At 42.8% G+C, this 23,749-nt stretch overlaps 1 protein-coding gene across 2 annotated transcripts in view; it reads left to right on the forward strand.

Moving 5' to 3' along the window:
• The window catches only part of POU6F2 (POU class 6 homeobox 2), a 494,621-nt gene that overhangs the window by 223,043 nt on the left and 247,829 nt on the right, over positions 1–23,749 (forward strand). For both annotated transcript variants that reach the window (XM_043978842.1, XM_043978849.1), the window contains exons 3-4: positions 8,569–8,663; positions 14,710–14,938. In XM_043978842.1, coding sequence (XP_043834777.1) covers positions 8,569–8,663; positions 14,710–14,938 — 324 coding nt within the window. The remainder of the gene's footprint in view (positions 1–8,568; positions 8,664–14,709; positions 14,939–23,749) is intronic.

Raw genomic sequence — 23,749 nt, forward strand, 5'->3', positions numbered from 1 at the left:
CCTGGAGAGAATGAGGAGCCACCAAGACCTTTGGAATTGATTGCATAGAATGGGAAACACTGGCACAGGACCACCTAGCATGGCATGCCGTCATCAGAGAAGGTGCTGTACTCTTTGAGCAAGGCAGAATGGAAGTAGCTCAAAAGAAACAGAAGATGCGTTAATTCAGAGAATCCACCCCAAGTGTTCCCATGGACTGTTTGTGCCCAGCCTGTGGGAGAGCCTTCTGAGCTCCTATTGGTCTGATTGGCCCAGTTGGACAGACTGTAACTTGACTCTAACATAGGGATGTCATTTTGGTTCTCTTTGAGAACAAAGGACAACCATTGAGTGGATGCAGTGGGTAAGAGGATATAGTCAGTACAGGCCTCTGGAAATATCCTCTTGGCAGCTGAGTGGGGGTTAGATTGGAGTGGGGAGAGACTCGAGGCAGGAAAGCCAACCACAAAGCTATTGTGAGGATCTACTCAGAGGTGATGAGGAACTGAAGATGGGTGATGGCCATGTGAGCAGGCATTCAGGGATATAGCCAAGAGATGCTGTGAAGAGGCCGTTAGATGGTGCCACAGATAGAGCATTAAACCTGTGGTATGAAAGACCCAAGTTCAGATCTGTCCTCCGACACTTACTAGCTATATAATCTTTAACCTTTCTCAGCCTTGCTTTACACATTCGTAAAATGGGGACAGTAATGATAGCTCCTGAATTCCTAGGTTGTGAAGATAAAATGAGATAATATTTGTAAAGTACTTTGCAAACATTAAGGTGCTATATAAACATTAGCTAGTTATTATTACTGTCAAGCTTAAAATGACAGTATCTTTACAACAAATTAGATTTGATAAGGGAGAGAGTGGAGCATGGTTGGGAGTATGGGTGGCAGAAGGTTGTGGTGCCCTTAACTATAATTAGTGTGTTGTTTAAAATCTAAATTGTGGGTTCTAATCTGCACCCCCCCCAAGTCTTGGGGAGAAAGCTGGCTAAAATCACTGATAAATTCAGCAAGAGTTTAGGCTTTTAAAGATTTATTAAGGGGCAGCTAGGTGGCACAGTGGATAGACCACCTGCCCTGGATTCAGGAGGACTTGAGTTCAAATCCGGCCTCAGACACTTAACACTTACTAGCTGTGTGACCCTGGGCAAGTCACTTAACCCCAATTGCCTCACCAAAAAAAAAAAAAAGATTTATTAAAATATATATTGTAAGTTAGTTAAGAGAGAGAGAGATTACGAACAGATTCCTTATAGAATGGAAATCCTAGCTCGGTATAGCCAGAGAGAAAGAAATCAGTTTCCTTTCCTAGCAGCCCATGCGAAATCTCTCATCACCAAGCTGGTGTCCAAATGACTAAGAGGGCTTACCTCCCCCGACCCCTGCCATTCTCCATTTGCCACCATGCTGGTTCCTCACCCAAAAGAGAGTTCTTCTCTGAGCAAGCGTTCACTTCCTTATTCCTCTCTCCCAGAAACCTCCTCCCTAACAGGAAACAGGGACACACACACACACACACACACACACACACACACACACATACCCAAGCTCATTGGCTGGTAGCTCTGATTGACAAGTCCCACGGGTGGTTCTATAGATGTAACTTCTACCCCTTAGATGCTCTCTAGGTTATTAATGCCCTTTCCAACATGTGACAGCCAGAAGAAAACAAGTTTTGCCAGCTTGTCATCTGACCAGGGCAGAGTAAAGCAGGATGATTGGCCCCCATCCCTTACAGAGTTGTTGTGGGGATCAAATGGGGTAATATATGTAAAGTGCTTAGTGCAATGCCTGTCACATAGTAGACATTATATAAATGCTTGTTCCCTTCCCCATTCCTGGAAGCTCTGCCTTTCAGTGTAGCCCAAGATCCTAACAGCCTACTTGCCTGCATATCATATCCATCACTCATATTGGGCTTGAGGGCCACTAAAATCCTCAGATATTTTTCAGATGAATTACTGTTCAGCCACATTTCCCCCATCTTTGACTTCTAAGGTTGATTTTTGAGCCCAATTATATGGTTTTAAATTTTTTCCAAATAAATTTCATCTTATTAGATTTGGTCCAATGTTCCAGCCTCTTAAGATCTTTTTGAATCCTGACTCTTTCAAACAGGTCACTGGTTCTCAATCTTTTTGGGCTCAGGATCCCTTTTTTTTCTTAAATATTGTTGAGTATCCTGCCCTCCTCAAATGAGCTTTTGTCAATGTGGGTTATATCAATGAATATTTGCTATATTGGAAATTAAACTATCTTAGAATTATTCTAAAAATAGTTTTGAGCTCACAGATCCCCTAAAGGGTTCTTGGGGACTCCCAGAAATCTCCAGACCATCCTTTAAGAACTGCCAGTCTCATATAGGAAAAAGAGATACAGCTGTACACAGTGATTAAGCACACTTCAATACACTGGGAGGGAACCCAGCACGCCAGGGCCTGAGTACACCTCTTCATAAACAATATCACCCCCTCCCCATCAGAGTTCATTGTCCAGAAACTGAAGCTAATGGAATAATTCCCTGCTTCTGAAGAATCAAAGTGAGAGCTAGGAGGGATGTTATCAGGCACCTAGCTCAACCCTTTCATTTTACATACAATGCAACTGAGGCCTGGACAGGGAAAGTCATTCATCCAAGGTCCCATGGTTGTAAGTGGCACAGTAGGGGTTCCAGGCTGGCTCCTCTGATTCCGCTCCCAGTGGTCTTTCTCCTCCCCTAGCTAGGCTAGTATGACTATCTCTTAGATGAATCACTTTCACTCTGCCCAGAAGGTCCTGCCAATATATTACATGGTGGCTGACCATTCCTCCCATTTGATGAGGTATACGAATGAAACCAAATGATGTAATGTGTATAAAGCACTTTGCAAACCTTAAAACATATATTAGCTATCATCAGCATTGTTAGCAGCCACACAACTACCACCATCAGCAACACCACCAGCCATAGGGAGGTGACTGGGTTCATTATCAGGCTCTCTAGATTGACCAGACATGGAAGATCCTAGTTGTGGTTGAGGGCTTCGAGTGACTATCAACCATAGTAGATCAGTGTTGACTTCATGCATTCTTGAGATTATCAACAGACATAGGGGCTAGACCATGAAACTTGTCAGCATCTTAAGTGAATAGAATCGAAATCCTTATAAACTGTGGGTGGGAGATTCTGTAACTAATTGTCCATGCTAAGCTGCGCTAGGGACACCATTTGTGTGTAGGTCTAGAGAAATTAGAAGGTAATCAATCCTAAAAGCTACAAGTTCCTTCCAGGTTAAAAGACATTTGGTTTAATCTAAGTTCATGGACCCTATGGTTTCCCTTTTGGGACTTGTTTACCAGTGGAGCAGATATTTGGAATTAAATAGTTGGGCTGATGGGATTTAAAAAAAGAAAATGCTGAGACTATTTCATTGGGCTATTCTAGGCAGGCTTAGTGTGAGTCCTATAGCAATTCTTTTCACAAGTAAGTGGCTTAAATATTCCCCCATAAGCCATTGCCTTGACAATATAGAGGTAATTATGGACTGCCTCCACTGGAAGGCTGAAGGATGCAATTCATTTTCTGAATAGCCATTCAGAATGTCACTTAAACATTTTCCCTAAGAGTATTGGTCGCCTTCCAGTTCTCTTTGCCTGTTATTCTTCACCCATAGTACTTCCAGACTCTTGGGTCTGTAAGAGGCATCTCCAAATATTAGCATAAAGGAAAGAATGCCAAATTTGGAATTAGGAGGACCTGGGTTTGAATTCTGTCTCTGACCCTTTCTAGCTGTGTAGTTTGTTATGAATACATTATCTAAACTCTCTGACCCTTGGGCTCTTCATCTATAAAGTAGGGATCGTGATTTCTATACTATCTTCATCACAGACTCATCATAAGGATAATAAGGAACAACTTTGCAGACTTTGAAGGTTTCTCTGTCCATTATTATAATCAGTCCTCTGTGAAACCCTAAGAAAGGTTCAACTGGTGGTGGATAATGGAGAGCTCCTAAGTGTTGTGGGAGCAATCCACCAACCAAATCAAAAGGCAAGCAGTCTTTACACCAAGGAGCCTGATCTGGACACCTCCTGAAGAAGCTGGGAAAGTCTTTGCTTGGGCTGCTTCAAGTCACTAAAAGTACTTAAGACTTCCAACCAGAGCCGAGGACAGTGGCTGAAACAGAGTCCACACTTCTACCCTGGGGAAACCACAAGGAACAAAGAGTATTCCCAAAGAACACAGTATCAGGGAACTTGATGGAGATTTTGCTTGTGAACTTGTTTAGACATCAAAAGGAACTCAACAGATGCTTGAAAAGTCTGCCCCATGCAACACAATGGTATAGAAATACAAAGATGGATAAGACAGATTCCTTCCCTCAGAAATTTTACAAACTAGTAAGAGATAGGAAATCCTAGCTCCCTCCAAGACTCAACCCACATTCCAACTCCCTTACAGTGTGATGATTAAAATATGAGAGACATAGTTTCTGCGTAATTTAATCATTTTATTAATAGGCTGGCAGGTTATTAATAAAAGGATGGTCAATGGATGTCTCTCTCAGACCAAAGACCTCTAATGGTGGTGGGGGTCACAACTTATATACCCTTCTAACTGAAGGAGGTCCATCACATAGCAATCAAATCTAATTGGTTAACAGAAATCAAATCTTTTCAGTTGACATTACTGAAGGTGCATTATATTAAAATGAAATCTAGGGATATGTGACATAGGTCACTCAAATCTTGGTCAAAAAGACATCAGAGAAAGAATATAGACCTCACCCAAACTGATCAGAGCACAATAGTTTCCACCTAGGTATGGTTTGGTGCAGGCTAAATCTCATCAGTAAAGTACTTCAGTTATCTAGATAAACAGATCTGTCTCCACCCAAGATTCTTTGTAAGATTGAGTTGGATTTGACCCAGATGAATCTTATTTTCAATCAGAACTACACCTTAAAGTTTTGGAAGAGAGAAAGAACTAAGAAAAAAAGGCAAGAACACCGGGTCTCCTCTCCCAAGATACCAGTTATAAATATTTCTCACAACTGTCACCTTTCTTTAGCACTCTGGTTATGAGTGCCCTCCCCATTCCTCTACCTTAACTTATATTGCAGACACATACATACAATATGTACATACAGTATATATAGTTTTTATTAGTCAATAGGCATGTATTTATATACATTTATGTGTGCACACATACACATATAAGAATATTAATATGTTGTTAATGATATTAATCAATCAATGATATACTAAGTCCTATTCCATTCAATGAAAACAAACTTTTTGAAGGTAGGGATGGCTTCATTTTTTTCCTTCTACCCTTAACATTTAACAATGCCTGGCACATAAAAATGTTTACTAAAATATTTCTTTTCTATAATGAGGAGAATGAGGAGGAGGATAACACTAGTAACAAGCCTGCAGTAAAACTTTGTATAACACTTCAAAGTTCATGAAGTATTAGACATGTGTTATTGGACCCTCACAACAGCCCTGGGAGGTAATTACTATTATCACCCCCATTTTCCAGATGAGGAAACTGAGGCACAGAGAGGTTGGGATCTACCCAAAGTCACTGATGTGGCAGAGCTGACATTGGAATCCAGTCCTCTTGACTCCAAAACAAATTTTCTTTTCACTGAACCTCACCGCCTTGTCGAGTTCTTCATGAATCCTATGTGACTTCGACGTAAGGCCCTTGACCATCCTGGCTACCTTGCTCTGTATCCTTCCCATTCATCTATGTCCCTCCTAAAAGAATAGTCAACAAATTAGCATGGACTAAAGCAAAAGTAAGAGCATTTAAAGAAGGGAAATGGAACAGCTTTGATCGTCAGTGGGACAGGGCTAGTTAGAGGTGAGCTTTTCAAGGTGCTCACTAGCTGGGTGGTTCTTTTAGGCCATAGAGAGAATATCGGGAAGTCTGAAAGGCCAAGAGTCCTGGGAGAGAAAAGAATTCAGAGGGGGCTTTACACAATGTCCCATTGTGTGCATTCTTTTCAAAAATAACTAAGCCTCCATGTTTTTGAAGAATAAGTTAATCAAACATTAAAAAAAAAACCTCAAACAGTCGAGGTCTTCTCTTGCAGCTTCCTGGGGAATTGCTGGCACCTCTGCCTATTATGATAGGTCATCTCACCCTTGTTATTAAATGACGGCAATCATTAAAATGCCAAACGTACTTTGACAGAATTCACTTTATAAAATGTCAGCAAGTCTGTGTTTTTATTAGTTTGTTCCAAATCAATTTAGGAATTTCAATAGAATGCTTGTAAGTATTCCCTGAGCAATGTCCATTTCAGACTTTCGGCACCAAGAAATATTACAAATTAATCAGATTTCCAGGTTTCTGCATAATGGCCTGGCTCACTGATTGCGTAATCTCATTATCCAATGCGGTTATGATTGACACATCGCAGTGGAGATAGAAGTCAATTGAATAATGTGTAGCACTCAATTTTATTTGTAGTTTAATGTGCTGCAGTATTTTTGCCACATTTCCATTATTTATAAGTCTGTCCCTTTAGAGAATATAGAGAAGAATTTGTTTTAAATGAGCCGATAATACCTTCTTTAAAATTTATAAGTATGACAGAATCATGCCCCCCCCTTTTTTCCTTGGCAGTTCATGGTGTGCCAATAAACAGGTTTTGACTTGTCTTCTACTTGCTATTCCTAGGACAAACAGTGGGGAGAAGGGCTTGTTCAGGTCTACATAGAATTGGATTCCAACTACCCATCAGAAAATGCCAAGAGAGGTCACAAAATTGCTCCTTCCTTCCTTCCTTGTTTCCTTCCTCTTTCCTCCCTTCCTTATTTCGGTCCTTCTTTCCTTGCTTCTTTCTTTCCTTTCATCTTTCCGTCCTTTCTTCCTTCACATAGGGAAGAGAAGAGAAAAGTCCTTCTACTCCTACAGATGAGGAATTGTTCTCCAACTAGGGCTCCAAGAGGTTAAGAGAGATGCTCAGGGTCATGTGTCCAAAGCAGGACATTTGGGCTCCAAGGCTAGTCCTCTAGCCACTATTCACATTACTGCTTCTTCCTTCTCTTAATCTTTACCAGGAATTGTCCAGACATAAAACATGCCTTTGAGAAAGACTTGGCCATGTTGCCATCATCATCTTTGACAAGATTCTGGTCCAGCCAATACAATCCAAAACAATTTTACAAGCCCCTGCTATAAAGCAAACCCCCTGAGCATTTTCTCTGGCTGTCCCCCATGCCTGGAACTCCCTCCTTCCTCATTTGTACCTCCCGACTTCCGTGGATTCTTTCATGTCTCATTTAAATCTTCCCTGATCCCCCTTAATTCCAGTGCCTTCCCACTGTGGATTATCTCCAGTTTACCCTGGATCTTTCTTGTTTATCCAGAAGTGGTTGCAAGCTATCTCCTCCATTAGACAGTGAGCTTTTTAGAGCCAAGACTTTTTTCCACCTTTCTTCACATCCTCAGCACCAACCACAATGCCTGGCACATAGTAGTCACTTAATAAACACTAGTTGGTGAAACACTAAGGATACAAACATTAAAAACCCCCAAGTCCCTGCCCTGCATTCAAACTTTGCCTTAGAAGCTTACGAGCTGTGAGGCCCTGGACAAGGTATTTAACCTCTCTGGGCCTCATTTTCTTCATCTATAAAACAAGGTGGTTGGAGGTGATAACTTACCTGTACGGTGCCTTCAGAGTCTAGAACTAAGGTCTTATGCATCAACCCAACCCCCACCCCATCCCCTCTCTACCCTAGGTGCCTCACTCCGGGAGCCTCCCGGTATATAGTGGTGGATACACCACATGAACATATAAGTAAACACGATGTAGAGGCAATGTTTATACAAAGTAATACATCATTTGGTGAGGAGGTGGGTGCCCTGGATGGGAGGCGGTGTCTGGATTGGGCTTTAAACAAGAGTGGGAACTCTCTGATTTGGAAACGAGATCCCTGAATCAGTCCAGGCACAGGAAGGCAGGCAGGAAGCGACACTTTGGGTTCAAGCCTGATTGCTTCTATAAGCATCCAGGAATTCTGTTTCTCTGCTTCTGTTTAAAGAATTGCCTGAAGTGACATTTAGCCAAGGTTTTGTTTTTGAAGAACTTGTACATAGTCATGAATTAGAATCTAAGTGTGTATTGTGTGGGAGGCAGGTGGGGGAGAGGCCTGGGGAACACTTGATTAAAGAGAGACACAGGAGATGTGACTTGTTCACATCGCCAATATTTTTTTTTGCTTTGAGGAATTAGAAATGCTGTTCCTCATCACAGCTGAAGAAACGCAGCTCCCACCTGGGAAGAGAGTGCTTGTGCTCCACGTAAAATGATGTCTAATATAAAGCACATTAGGCAGGCTGACGGGGTCTTCAGTTTCCCTGCTGTCAGCTCATGAGATATCTCTGAATGAGTTGGCCAACCTGAATGAGGGTGAGCATAATTGATGCCACTGAGAAGTGATTGGCGTCCTGGAGTGACTGATAAGCCCACTTGGGCCCATCACATTGGACTTGGGGGCTTGTGACATCACAGTAAGAGGAAAATGGTGAGTTGTCAGCCTGGATATTAAGGGAAGGCTTCTCTTTTGATTGCCAGGGGCCAGAGGAAACCCACCACCTGCTGACACGAGCATTGCCGACCAACACTCGTCCAGCCAGGCCCACCCAGCAGCCTTCCCTGTTGGGCCCCAGGTCAGTATCTTTCCCATGCTTTGGGGTGGTGAGGAGTATCTAGCAAGACTAAATATGTAAATAAATAATAATGAGTGAAAACCAATTAACTCCAGTGGAGCAAAGTTGGTGATGAATTATTGTTCGGGAAGCGGCTGGAGAGCCTCATTATTTATTAAGGGGATGAAGAAGGGAGGTACTCTCTTTTAAGAAATATGCCCCTCAGGATGATCTGAGGCCCCCCAAATTTGTTTTCTTTGGGCTCCCCACAAGTGGGCCGCTGGGTTCCTTTACAGCTTTCCAGAGAGTAGACCGTTAATGGCCTGGGTGTGAATACAATGAAGTTGTTTCAATGTTCCCAAGGCCTTTTTTGAAATCTGACATGATTTAATAGAAAACGTTAATGCAATTTTAATGCAAGTGCGGCTTATTGGGTTTGACAATACTGTACATCATATGCAGCTCCTGCATTAATAAAGAAATGTAGTCATGATTTTTTTAAAGCCCAATATTTAGGGGGAGGGCAATAGGTTTTTGTTTGGCTTTCTTTTTGTGTTTGTTTTGTCTTACTTGCAGTCTGTTGGGGATAATAGAATCATAAAAGGCTAGACTCTTCTCCCTTGTCATTTGGTATGGGGCTTCCGATGTTCACCTCACACTCCTGGAAAGGGGAAAAGATGCCCCCACCCCATTTGTAGCCATATCATCAAATCTCCCCTTTTCTACTATTGCTGTGCCTAGAAATTAACCGTCTGGCATATACTGGGAGGTCAGCAACTCAAGGCTTCTAATCTCAGCTTTATGATTCGCGTGGCCTGGGCTGCACTGCACCCGTCATTACAAAACCTTGTTTGCAGGAACTCCTTCTGTGGCATGGCTCATGGCTTCCTGGGATGGTCAGAGCCTGTGCACTTAAAGGTTAGGGAAGACCCCCATTCATTTTCAAAGGTGCAGATGCAGCCCGAGTTTAAAGGTACGGGATCAGTCTTCCTGGCTTCTAGGTCATAGAATCACAGATGTAAAGAGAGACTGAATTTTAAAGACCATCTGGTCCCTCAGAGAAGTCAAGGTGTTGCCTAAGATCACACAGGTAGTAAGTGGCAAAATCAGGTTTTAGCCCAGGTCTTCTGGGGCCCAATCAAGCCTGCTTGTCACTGAGCCCAACTCTAACCCTGCCCCATGACTCACCGCAGAATTATGGCATATTTTTGGCACTGCATGACTGGTGATCACAAAAATAGGGGTTGAGTTTCCAAAGACTCCTCCAGCAAGGTCCTGCTTACAACACATCTTTTTTTTTCTTTTCCTTTGATATAAATTTGGATTTTGTGAATCCAGCAGCATTTACATAATATTTATTGGAAAACTAGTCCCATATGGGGGTGTCAGACATTTCTTACTCAGACAGCAAGGCTTCTAAGCACCCTTGTGATAACTTTTAGCCCCCAACAGGGTGGGCAACCTACACACTGGCAACTCCTGATCTAGCCCACATTTCTCTACCCACTCCAGAATGATAACATGGGAGACTTGCCTAAAGTCTGGGCAAATCACATCAACAGCATTCCCAGAACAAAAGCAGCTAGGTGATACAGTGGATAGCCTGACGTGAGTTCAAACGTAGCCATAGATGCTCACTTATAAATCATTTCGTTTTTGTATGAGTTTCCTCATCCATAAAAATAGGATAGGGTAACTAGGTGGCACAGTGGACAGAACACCTGGCCTGGAGTCAGGAAGGCCTGAGTTCAAATCCTTCTTCAGACACTTGCTAGCTATGTGATCCTGGGTAAGTCCTTAACCCTATGTGCCTCAGTTTCCTCATCTGTAAAATGTGCTGGAAAAGGATATGGCAAACCACTCCTGCATCTTTGCCAAGAAAACCCCAAATGGGGTAATAAAGAGTCAAACGTGACTGAAATGACTGAATGGCAACAAAAAAGTAGGATAATAAAAGCACTGACCTTGCAAGGTCCTTGTCAGGATTGGATGAGATAATATCTACAAATCCTAAAATACCATATAAATGTTAGTCATTCTTATTATTATTGGTTTTCTGCAGCTAGGCAGCGTAGTAGGTAGACCTAACGTCTCTAAGAATACTCTTCCTGAGTTCAAATTTGGACAACTGAACTTAGTAGCTGTGTGACCCTGGGCAAGTCACTTAACCCTGTTTAACCTCAGCTTCCTCGTCTCTAAAAGAAATGGAGAAGGAAATGGCAAACCACTCCATATCTTTGCCAAGGAAGCCCCAAATGGGGTCACAAAGAATTAGACACAACCGGAAAATGACCAAACAACAGATTAATCTAACGTGGCTTGTTCTTTCTTTTTCTTCAATTAATAAGCATTTATTATCACCCCTTCCTACTGACCTGCATTGAGGGGGGGGGGGGGAGAAGAAAACCAAAAACCCTTGTAACAAACATATATACTCACACAAATGTCCACATTGGCCATGAGCTTTAGCCTATATATGTCTTAATTCCAAAGGACTTATGATTAAAAATGCTCTCAATCTCTACTAAAGGAACTGATAGAATCTAAATGCATATTGAAACATTTTTTACAGCTTTCTTTTTTTTTGGTCTGTGTTCTATTTCATAACAGAGAATAAAAAGTATATTTCACATGATTCCACATCTATAACAAATTGCTTGCCTTCTCAATGAAGGGTAAGGAGGCAGAACTCAAAAAAATTTAAATTAAAGTTTAAAATTGTTTTTACATGCAATTGAAAAAATAAAATATTTCACTTAATGTATGTATGTCTTGATCTGCTTCTTAAATCACCTGTCTGCCAGAAGGTGAGGAGCTGGAGCCACAATGGCTCCTTCTGATCACTGCTTCCCTTTCTGGAAGTTGACTGACCAGCCCTTGGATAATAGATCTTAGAATTTTCCCAGGAATCAGGGTTAAGCTTGCTGCCCTGTTGTTTACTTACTCTACTCTTTTCCTTGCCCTCCTCCCCTAGCCCAACCTCCTTTTTCTTTACATTCACTTACGACTTAAGGAAATCAGTTTGATGCCCTATGTTTGCATCCCTTCTTTGTATTCCATTAAATGAGGAATAATAGCTTTTAGTTGTCTTACTATAGGGAGAGAATGTATCAGTCATGTCAGTCAAATCTGTAGGTAGGCAATATAATAATAGCTAGAATTATATAGCACTTTAAGGTTTGAAAGTTCTCTATATATGTTATCTCATTTGAGCCTCACAACATTCTTGTCAGCTCAGCACTATTATTGCCCTTCTTTTACACATGAGGAAGCTAAGACTGAGAAATTTGAAGGGTCTTGTCCAAGGTTACACAGCTAGCAAGGAGTTGAGGCTGGATTCAAACTCAGGTCTTCGTGACTCTGGTGCTACCCAGCTACCCTACCATCAGAGGGAGACAGTATGGTAGAGTAGGAAGAGCCCTGGACTTGGCACTCAAGACCCAGGTGCTACTCCTGGCTCTGCCGTTCAAACAGTGGGACTTTGATCTACTCCTTTTGCCTCAGTGGGGCTGATCTTCCTCATTGGTCAAGTGAAGAGGTTGTACTAGATGTTCAAAGGCCCATTTTAACGATTGTCTTTAAGACTTCAGCTTTCTCAGTGAAGGTCACCAACAAAATTGGATTACCAAGCATCTAGAGAAGCATCATGGAAGATGAGTACTGATTGGCCAGACATGCAGCTGGGTGGGAGTTAAAGGGGCATCTTTGGTAGGAGAAAGAATCCAAGTCATGCCCCAAACCACCTTTTCATTTCTAGTAATAGCATCTAGGATAATACCAGCTTCCTCCCCACCATAACCCCATGAAGATGAGCCAGCAATCAGAACAAGAAAAAAGTTGGGAATCATTGGTTTAGAAATAGATTGTAAGGCTAGAGGTGAGAAGATGTGAATTCTAGCCCTAATCCAGATTTAGATTACTGTGTCAAATCAAAAATTATGTAAGTGCCTACTGTGAATCGGGCACTGTCCTAATTGCTGAGGATACAAAGAAAGACAAAAAATCCAAAAGAACAAAAACAAACAAAAACAAAGAAAGGTCCCTGCTCTTAAAGATCTTACATTTCTGTGTGATCTTGGGTTGGTCACTGAATGCCTCTTGCCTCAGTTCCTCTGTCTGTAAAATGGAGGTAATAATGTCTATCTTACCTGCTTCCAAGAAAGGTAAAGATGAGATCATAAATATATCCTAGAATTTCAGCATATCCAAGTCAGAAAGGCCCTCAGAAAGAATCTTAACTTTCCAAGCAATGCTTACTTATTTCATCACATTGTAAAGAAGTGACCGTCCCTGCAGTGACAAAGAGCTCACTACCTCACCAATTAAGTCATTCACTTGTGGTTGCTAAAAAGTTCCACTTCCATTGAGCCTGGGCTCAATGCTGCCCTGTGATTCTGACTGGGCCAGGGTCTGCTCTCAGGAGCAGTTCAGATCAGCTCTTCTTCATAACCAGACAGGCCTTGGGACTGGATCTGTGATTTTACCGATCTAGTCTAGGGATCTAAACCAATCTAAATTGGTCTAAAGAGCTCCCAGGTGAGGAAATGCCCTATACCAATACAGGTCAGGACCTTCTTTGCAACTCTGCAACAGAGAGAGCAGCCTAGAGCCCCTCTGGGTCACAGAACAAGGATGTGTTCAAGGAAGGACATGAGCCATGTCTTCCTGGCACTGAAACCAGTTCCCTAACCATGATTCCATACAGCCATTCTCCACATAATAGTATCACAAATATTTAAAGACATCTACTATAGAAAAGCTCTTGAAAAGGACATGGAATCACAAAGAAGCTGTGATTGTATCCCAACAATGCCAGCATGGTAATTCCCTCCACTGATGCTAATCACAATCTACCATAAGCAAATAAATCCTAGTGAGTTGCCTGAGGCACATAGAGGTAAAGGGACTACTCCAGAGTCACAAAGCTATTGTCAGGTTTGAAGCCAGGTTGTCCTGACTGCAGGAGGGGCTTTTGATCTGCTGTGCTGTGCAGCCTCTACAGGAGGACACAGCTTCAGAAATGGGAGTTGTCTCACTTAGAAATGTTTGAAATCCTCATAAGAAGACACAGCATCCAATTAGCTCTTGCAGAGAATAAAACATCACACAGAAACACACACACATTTCACAAACACTTACTGCCAGCCTACCTATTGTTATGTCTTGCTCAGACTATGTACTGGCCGTGATAGAGCCTGCTATATACCAGGCCATTCCAAGAAGCAAGTTGGAAATGCTTGCTGGGTTTCTGGGTGCCATGCTGAGCACTAGGGATTCAGAGACAAAACAAAAAGCAATCAGCCCACCAGGAAATCCCATTCTTCTGGGTGAGAATATGGTATGGACAAAGGAAAGTCTATACATGACAGTGCAAGGGGAGGAGAGAGGGATGGAGAGAGGAAGAGAGGGAGGGCGGGAGAGAGAGAGAGAGAGAGAGAGAGAGAGAGAGAGAGAGAGAGAGAGAGAGAGAGGGAGGGAGGAGAGGGAGAGGGAGAGGGAGAGGGAGAGGGAGAGAGAGAGAGAGAGAGAGAGAGAGAGAGAGAGAGAGAGAGAGAGAGAGAGGGAGGGAGCGGAAGAGGGAGAGGAGAGAGACACAGAGACAGAGAACTGGCAAGTAGGCACAAGCTATGGATTCTAAGAGGCTAAGGTAAGGAGGAAGGTCATCACAGGCAGAATGGACACTCTGTGGCAATGACAGAGACTAGAGATAGAATGTTGAGTTCAGGGAATGACATACAGAAGAGTTTGGCTGGGACAAAACATATCCGAAAGGGAGGAGGACAAAAAATGTCTGCCAAAATGGTAGGCATTAGATTGGGGGGACATTATAAATGCTAAACTGAGGGGTTTTAGTTTGGTATTTTGTGCTAGAGGAAATAGGGAGCATCTGAGGGTTCTTGAGCAAGGAAGTTCCATGGTCATACATGTTTTGGGCAGCTGAGAAAAGGAAAGAAAGGATAGAGATAAAACTGGATGAATTCCATCATTCTATTGTATCTGTAACTCCGGTGATTCTTTGGAGCCTCCTGTGACAGTAAAGCAGTTGCTTCTGTTTGTTTTATTGTAGCCGCTCCTGACAGCACAGCAGCTGGCCTCTGCCGTGGCCGGGGTGATGCCAGGGGGCACACCAGCCCTCAACCAGCCGATCCTTATTCCTTTCAACATGGCAGGACAGCTGGGCGGTCAACAAGGACTGGTTCTCACCCTGCCTACCGCCAATCTCACCAACATCCAAGGGCTGGTTGCAGCCGCAGCTGCAGGAGGCATCATGACTTTGCCATTGCAAAATCTCCAAGGTAAACCTCTTCTATCTGTTGTCTTTCCTCATGTGAGCAGGGTTTCCCATTGCACAGAACTGATTTTGTGGAGAAGTCTGAAGGCTCTGGAGGCAGTGTTCCACATGACAGAGGGAGTTCATGTTTGTTCCCCAGTGGTAAACATGGAACTTACACACAGCCCAGAAGCTGCTCCTCATTTCTAGGAGGGTAACTCAGCATTGTTCAAGTAGCATGATTTGTGCATTAATCTTGGCTGCTTGTGTACTAAGGATCAAGTCTCTGGAATCTGAATCATAACAAAGGTGGGGCTGCCAAGATTTTACTGCAGGCACCAGCTTTAGAGGGGACAAAACTGAAAAGGTGCTAACAGCAGCTGTAGTTCTTCAGCAGCATAGAAACACTAGAGCTTAGCACTTAGGTAACAAAAAGAATCAAAGTGGGAAGGTACCTGGTGGTGTGCTGGGGTGAGCTTCTCCCTTGCTCCACTGGGCAGGTTCTCTTCCAAACCCATGTGACAGTCTCCTAGCAGACACTTCATACCAGGCTCCTGGGGCTCCAGCTCCCCAGATGAGGGCAAGCTTCATGCCTCTTGTCCCACACACTGTTTCTGGTACTGGCCTTGAGCATAACAACCTCAGTGATGGCTTTTTGTAGGCTATTAGGCCTGTCAGAGTCATCTGTTGGCAGCTGTCCCTAAGGTTGTGTCTATACATAGCAATTCTTAGTGGAGGGCCTGGGTCCTCATTTTCACGATGTTTCCCTTTGCTCATCTGTGAAGTAAAGGAGAGTACTTGGAAGTCTGGACCAAGCTGTTCAGGCCAGCCCTGTTGCCAAGTGTCACTAGCTGTTATTTCTACTCTTCAGTAAAGGAAATGCCATGGAATGGGAGCTCAATCTTCTGCTGTGTTGGGAACATGTACCCTTATTTCTTTGCCCTATTGAGTGAAGCTACCATTAGAGAGAAGGAGGTAACCTCACTTAGGAAACAAAACACATGTTGTCAAATGTGCATATATGCCCTGCTTGTCATCATGAAACAGCAGGTTCATGGTTCTCCTTTCAACAAAGAGCTGAGGGAATTGTGGGAATTGAGTGAACCATACTGACTCCATCTTGTGACTGAGTTCTGGAGCTAGCTCGGTTTCCTTTCTATTCAATTATGGGTTTTGTCCAATTTCTGTCTTATGAGACAGGATTGCATTTTTAAGCCTAGTCCTGTGTGACTGGGAAGCTGGACCACCACTATCTGCTGCTTACACACACTAAGCAAAGGACCTAGGTTATGTTGACCAAAATCCCAGTAGATCCAAAGACTGATGCAAGAAATGTTCTCACAATTATACATGTCAAGCAACCTATATGTCTTATATAAAAACTGGCCTGGTCAATCAATTACTGTTTCTTTGTTCCTTTGAATGAAGACACTTGGGGTGGGGAGTATAACACCTCATTTTCTGATTTCAGGGAAGAGCACCTGTTCACTCTCCTCCCTCCCAACTTGGCAAGTCCCTAATCATTCCTCAAAATGAAATCAGATTACCTAATTATATCATGGCTTATATCTCACTAGAATTGATTTCTTTTAATGCATAAAATCTGTCTCCCCCTATATTCAGTCTAGTGCCACGATAAGGAGGCTTGGTACCAATTTGTTATGCAATTGACATACATCACTTAATAAATTGGTGTGCTTGGAAGTTTGAACCTTTGTTTCCTTAGTCATTTCAGATTGTACCCATCGCAAAGACCAATTCACCTGATTTCTCACCATTATTGACATTAAGAGACAAAAATAGAGACAGAGAAGCTGACAGAGACAGAGAGAGAAAAAAGAGAAGAGAGAGGAGGAATAAGGAGAATAGGAGAGGAGAGGAGCAGAATAATAATTTTAATGGAACTGGAGAAAAAGGGTAGGAGTTTTATAAAGGTGTCACCACAGGACACCAGGGCAACTGAACTGTAGCAACAGCAAGTAGCAGCTGCAGGCAGCCTCCCCCAAAATGGCCAAAGCCTCTTTCCTACTCTGAGGTTGCTTTCAAGTGGTAGATAAAGGCTGCTAGAGGCACACTCTCTGGTGTTGCCTTGGGCTGACACATGCTGCGCTGCTGCTGCTTGCAGTCCACAAAGAAACCCTTTTCACAGTGGAGTAGTGGAGTCAAGGTGGGACAGGTGTTCTTGGGTGACTTTCTCCATGTATATGTGTTTATATTTCCCTTTGTTCTGTGTGTCTTTGGGACAAGTCATATGTGCCAAGTTATACTGCTGTGAATGAGGTTTTGGGTGCAGAGAACACAATAATTTAGCCAAGTTGAATCTGTGTCACAAAGTCATCATCAAGCATGCTCTTAACCTTCTGAACCTTTCTTTTTGTTGTTGCCTGTGTTTGTTGAGGGACCTTAGTATAAATAAGTCAATTTCCAACTTAATCCTTGTAACTGCTTTTTAGGGGGCACCCTGTGATCTCACCAAAGTGGTCCCTTGTCTATATCCCCTGACTTCCCATTGCTTTTCCATAGCTGTGCTTCTGCTCATCCTTTCCCCTGTCTGGACTGTTTTCCCCACTTATTTCTGCCCCACTCCTATGCTTCCCCCTCCACGAAGACTTCCTGAATCTCCCCAAGGAGGAAAAGCATTTTGTTCTCTCCTCTCCAACATGCTTTGTAAAAAAGATAGTTTCTAAGACTATAAACTGAAGAATAGTTGTCAATCTCTACGGGTAGAAGCAATCTCTTCATCAGGAGTTCCCTACACTAATGAAATCACAGGTCTGAGCTCCACCTAAAGTTATCTGTGCCATTTGCAGTTATGATCTGGCTCTCCAATTTAAAAGATGAAATTCAACCTTGAGGGCTAACCTAAAATCGTTCTTTCTGGATCATTTTGTCACCCTCCCTCGAAAAGATTACTTGAGTTTTTCTATTGCTATGTCTACCTTTTTATATATGCAGACAAGTGGATTTCCAATTTCCATCTGAGCACTCAAGATAACATGCATGTTGGGTAGATACATTTCAGCCTTTATCTCACCATGTAGAAAATGTGAAGGTCCACAAACAAATATTGAAAACCACACAATAAGGGATTCATATTGTGAATAATCAATACAATTCTCCTCACTTTCAATTGAATCTAACTTTCTCTACACAGTACCAGCCAGGTTCATGGTGCTGTGCACCACTCTGACACCTATCTTCCAGAGGAGCCAAGAGATATACTCACACCGTTTAAAGGGAAATGCAATGAAAGACTATCAACTCTGTAAAGTCACCAGTTTGCTTGGGAACTCCCCTGGTGCCCCTCCGTTGTGTATCAAAAGTTTCACAAAGGCTCACCCCACCCCCAGCAAGTTTATCATATTGATCAAGGAACTCTATCATATTTTCCTATTAGACAGCAAGCTCTACAAGAGCTGAGACTTTATCTTATCGAAATTTGTATGTTTCCCAGTGCTTAGTACAGTTCTCTGCTTATAGTAAGCACTTAATAAATGTCTTATGATTTGAGTAAAATTCCAGTTCACTTTGTGACTTATCAGCTTATTTAAAGCCTTGGTTTCCATAGATAGACCAAAGAAGAACCACTTACCACATCAAGCAAATGTTTTTGCATCCACTCAGTGGTCCATCCACACACCTGTTGGTGTGGCTTCTTATCTTACCTTGCCTGGATTTTAAATGGTTTTCCTGTTAATGTTTCCAACTATGTCTTTCTCTTACCATTCAATTGTGTCTAGAAACTTGCATTCATAAATCATGGATGCACAGAATTCAGTAAAGCACAAATGTGGTGTGTGTGGAAAGCAGCCGGCTTGAGATTAGGAAAAAGAATGCAGGAGCTGTCCAAGGTAGAGCAGGCCCTGCCAAGTGAAGGGAGAGGCTTTTTAACATAGGTGGGTGATGAAATCTTAATGAAGAGAGGGACATTATAAAAATGCATCCTTCCATTTGGAGCAGTTGTGCTTATGGGGATCCTGAGAATTATAAATAAACATAAGCTCCCACAACTCCGAGGTCATGAATTCATTCTGCCTTGCTCAGCCCGCCAGGGCAGGCCGAGCTGGGAAACGAGCTCACTCTAGTTCTGGCAAATGTGCGGGCTCTTGTTGCCTTGACACATTAATATCACTTTGGTCATTTGGACGTCCCCAGAGGAGTGACCTGTTCAAATGAAGTTTCCGATGGAGATAAGAAGCCACCTGACATAGGAGAATGAAAACTAGAACTCTTCTTTGAATAGACCTTTGTGGCTTACGAAGCACTTCCTTCCCAATAGTGCTGGGACAAAGGGCTGCAGATATGGTTATCCCCATATTGTAGATGAGGAAAATGAGGCTGACAGTGGTGAAGTGATTTGCTCAGGGTCCCAGAGCTAGTAAGTAGTAGAACCAGCATTCAAACTTGAGGATGTGGATGGTAAATAATGTTAGAGTTCTCAACTCCAGCTAGTTAGTGAGAGGCAGTGATTCTAGCTAGTTTCTAAGGCTTGGCTGATTTGTGAGTCTTGTCACAATGTGGGTAGAGTTTAGGATTTGGAGACAAGAACAGCTGGTGCTTGCTAACTGAGTGATCTTGGGTAAGTCACAACTCTATAAGCCTTGGTTTTTCCATCTCTAAAATGGAGATTTATATTAGTAACAACCTCATGGGATTGAGGGGGGAAATCAGAGACAATATAAGCAAAGTACCTTTCAAATCTTAAAGTACTGTTGAAGCCTTACCTATGAAGATGATGGTGGTGATGGTGGTATAATTTGTACTCATCTCTATAGGTGACTGTCTCAACTCTGTCTCTGCATAGATTATCCCTCCCATGGTTAAAATGATCTCTCCTTACTTTTATCAGCAAGGGACTGAAGGAAAGACTGAAAGATGATAGGAGACAGGAACTGCATGGAGTGGAGAACTTTAGGGAGAGAAGGGCCAGAAGTATGAGTTCAAGCAAGCACCTGCAGCCATCCAATTGCTAAAGAAGGGAGAGCATGGATACCTCAAAACGAATCTAATTCTGAGCAGTTGGAGGCTTAACTGAATCACAGACCTGCTCACAGAGAGAATGGGCAGCTAAGGGGTACAGCGGAAAGAGCACTGGCCCTGAAGTTGGGAGTACTTGAGTTCAAATCTCACCTCGGACACTTACTAGCTGTGTGACCCTGGACATGTTACTTAACCCTAATTGCCTTAAAACATCCAGGGCCATCTCCAGTCATCCTGATATCTGTCTTGCCACTGGATCCAGCTGGCTCTGGAGGTGAGAGTGAGGTTGGTGACTTTGCATAGCCCTCCCTCACTTAAATCCAATTCACTACAAGTCATGACACCCCCTGATGTCATGGTCCTCTTTGAGAATGAAGGACAAACAGCAACAATAAAGAGAGAGTGATCTGCTAAGAGAGAATGATCTGCCAAGAGAGAATTTTGCCATTTTTCTCTGTCTCCACTACTGGGACCTGGTGCATTTGTCCCTTCCCCACTTCCTTTCCCTTCCTTGCCTTATCATTGCTGGTAAATTCACATCACTTACTCCTGGGACTTTCTTGTTCTCTTTAAGTCATATCTGTTTGCTGTATGAACTTTTATGATGGGTTTTGTCTCCAGACAAAGATAAGCAGATGAGTGTTTGCTATAAAAGGGTGAACCACACACTAATTAAGGACAAAAGGAAAGCCATGAGCTGACAGCCTTGGACCCATGCATGGGCCAGTTCAGAAGCCCTTGTGCTCCCTCTGGGGAGACAAAGATGGGCCTCATTCTGTTCCTTCCTCTCTTGAAGGCTCAGCTCAAATGTGACCTCCTAAAGGAGGCCTTTTCTTATCCCCCCATACCCCACAATCATTTCTATGTTTTGTGTTTACTTATCTGAGTGCATGTTTTCACCTGGTAGAATACATGACCCTTGCTTATCCCCAGGGCCTAGTACATAATAGGTACCTAATAAATGCTTGTCATTCAGTAGTAGTATACTAGGATTACAGATCTAGAGCTAGAAAGAACCTCAAAAGCCATGTCTTCTAACACCCTTGTTTTCTAGATGATGAAACTGAAGCCAGGGGAAGTTGTGACTTGTCCAAGTTCATATAGAAATTAAGATATGGGATGTGGAGGCCAGTTCACATCCAGACTCCAGAGACAGTTACCTCTCCACTGTACCCTGCACAGTGCCTCCTCTCACATATTTCCAGAGGCGACAGCATGCCTTCCTCTCCTCCCCAACTTCACAGTCTGTGGCTGCAGCCCAAGTGGCCACAAGCTACTCTGAGAGATTTCCAACAACGATCTGTAAGTTTGTCTACACTCCTAAATCCTACCCTCCAAAGTACTGTACCAAGAAGAAGATTTTCTTAGTTAATGTACTGATGTGGGTTTTAAAGTTTAAACAAACCCCTGGGACTAAAGGAGGACTTGTTTCCAGACCATTCATACAATGCATTCTGATTGTTTTGGTCCTGGATATATATGTCTATTATTTTTGCTTTCCTTCTAGAAAGCTTTCCCTGTAGAGGCTTTTTTTTTTTGTAGTAGCTGAGCCCTGAAAAGAATCTTAATAGACTGAATACATAAAGAAAGCAGGCTCTTCCTGCCAACTTGTCTCTGTGTATTCTCCTGCCCTCCTAGTCTCCTTCCCAGCCCTACCAAGCTCCCTGCTCACCCAGATCAAAAGCCACAAATCAGGTACGGAAAAGAAGAGATGCTCACCTCGGTCTCTTAATAATGTATACTCCAGATTCTAGTCTTCAAATATTCTTCCCTTTTACCTAAAGTGATCCAGGGCCCATTCATTTACATTCTTCTTTAAGGACCATGAAATGCCTTTCAGAGCTCACAGAAAAGTCATGCATTGCCTATGTATTTTAATGAGCACCAATGTCAGTAATAATCAAAATAGCATTTCACTTCGAAGATTTGTTTCTTTCCAGGTGCTTCCTGGATTCTGTTGCCAGTGACAGGGATCTATAGTATCACAAGAAGTCACTTCTTTTTCCTGGGTTTCCCCAGTTCCTTACTTGTGAAATGAAGGAGTTAAACTAGAGCATCCCTTGGGTCAAAGTACCCCAGAATGGTAGCAGTTGTGAGTCAGAAGGGATCTGAGCAGCCACCTAGTCCACTCTAAATGAGCTCCCACTCTTATATGTTAGACGAGCAGTCATTCAGCATTTACTTTAAGACCTCCTGTAAGTGCAGGAATACCCAAATCCTTGCTGGCATGCCCCTTCTCACTTTGGGGCAGCAATAATTGTATGAAGGTTCCTTTCTTTTTTCCCCCCTAATTTCAAGTCTAAATTGGCTTCTGGGATATTTCCCCCCATTGCTCCTGGTTCAACTCTCTAGGTCCAAGCAGAACAAATCTAATCTCTGTTCCATAGAACAGCCTTTCAAATACTTGAAACTCGCTACCATGTGTCCTGAGACTTCTCTTCTCCAGGATAAACACCTTGTTTCTTCAAGCATTTCTCATGCGGCGTGAGCTCAGGGCCCTTTGTCATCCTAGTTGTTTCTCTGTCCTTCCTGCTATTTGAGGCCTCATAATGAACCCAGTACCGCAGGTGTGGTCTGACCTGGGCAGAGTATACGAATGCTCTTACCTCCCAAGACAGAAAAGCAGAGTTAGTGAGACTTAGCTTATTGAGTTCATGAAACATAGTGACAAGTCTTTGCTTATTAACTTCACAGGGCAGGAATTACCAAAAAATGAGACTGAAGCTAGAGACCCAGAGAGTATAATAGTGTGTTTTCACCAGGCAGATGTTTCTGAAGCCAGACTGAAGGAACCAGGTATCCACAGGCTAAGATGAGAACCCATTTCTACCATGGGACAGCATCAATAAAGGGGGGGAAAAAAGCTTAAGGAGAGGTTTTATTTTAAAGTATGAACCATTAAGTTTAGCCATGCATAATCTTTAAATTAATGACCCAAGAATGCATTAGAGAGATGCTGTTTAACCTGAACAGGGAAAAGCCATTAGGTCCAAAGCCAAACAAAGAATCAGGGCCAAGTCTGGCTAGCCTACCCTTATCTATTCTCTCTCTAATCCATTCTTGGCTTGCTGATGATGTCACCTCTTCGGAAGAGGGAGGAAGCGATGAGGGAATTCTGAACATATTCTAGCCAATAAGGAAGAAGTGGCAGGTGATGCAGAGATGATGGGACCTGTGGGAGGAAACAGTGGAGAAGGCAGGGAAGAACAGGCATGATCTGACCTGGACTCTAGCCTATAGGCAAACATATTTCACAGAATTCTGAGCCACTAAATGGGAAGTCAACTCAAGAGGGATGGGCCACTCTCAGGGGTTAAGAATCCTGATGCTGAAGTCACAGTTGATTCTGAGGAGGAAGAAACAGAGGGGCAGCAACTAAAGGGGCCAGTGTGATTAACCAGAAATCACTGACCTGCCCCTAACTTGCAAAGTCTGTGCCTCCTTCACTAATGACCTGTCTTCCATTCTATCTGTAACTAACAGCAGCAACAACAACGATGATGTTGTTATGTCTACATCTGTTTATGGTTTGTCCAGTGCCTTATGTCGTTGTTGTTATTTAGTCATTTCAGTCATATGATGCCATCTGGGGTTTTCTAGGAAAAGATACTGGAGTGTTTTGCCATTTCCTTCTTCAGCTCTTTTTTTAGAAGAGGAAACTGAAGCAAACAGGGTTAAGTAAGTTGTCCAGAGTCACACAAATAGAGATTATTTGAGGTCAGATTTGAACTCAGGTCTTCCTGACTCCAGACCCAGCACTCTATCCACTGCGCCACTTAGCCACCCTGCTGCCTTACACAGATTATCTCACTTGAGAATCATAAGAACCTCGTGACATAGGTGATGATGGTGATGA

The sequence above is a fragment of the Dromiciops gliroides genome, chromosome 1 (assembly GCF_019393635.1).
Source record: "Dromiciops gliroides isolate mDroGli1 chromosome 1, mDroGli1.pri, whole genome shotgun sequence".
Taxonomy (NCBI): Eukaryota; Metazoa; Chordata; class Mammalia; order Microbiotheria; family Microbiotheriidae; genus Dromiciops; species Dromiciops gliroides.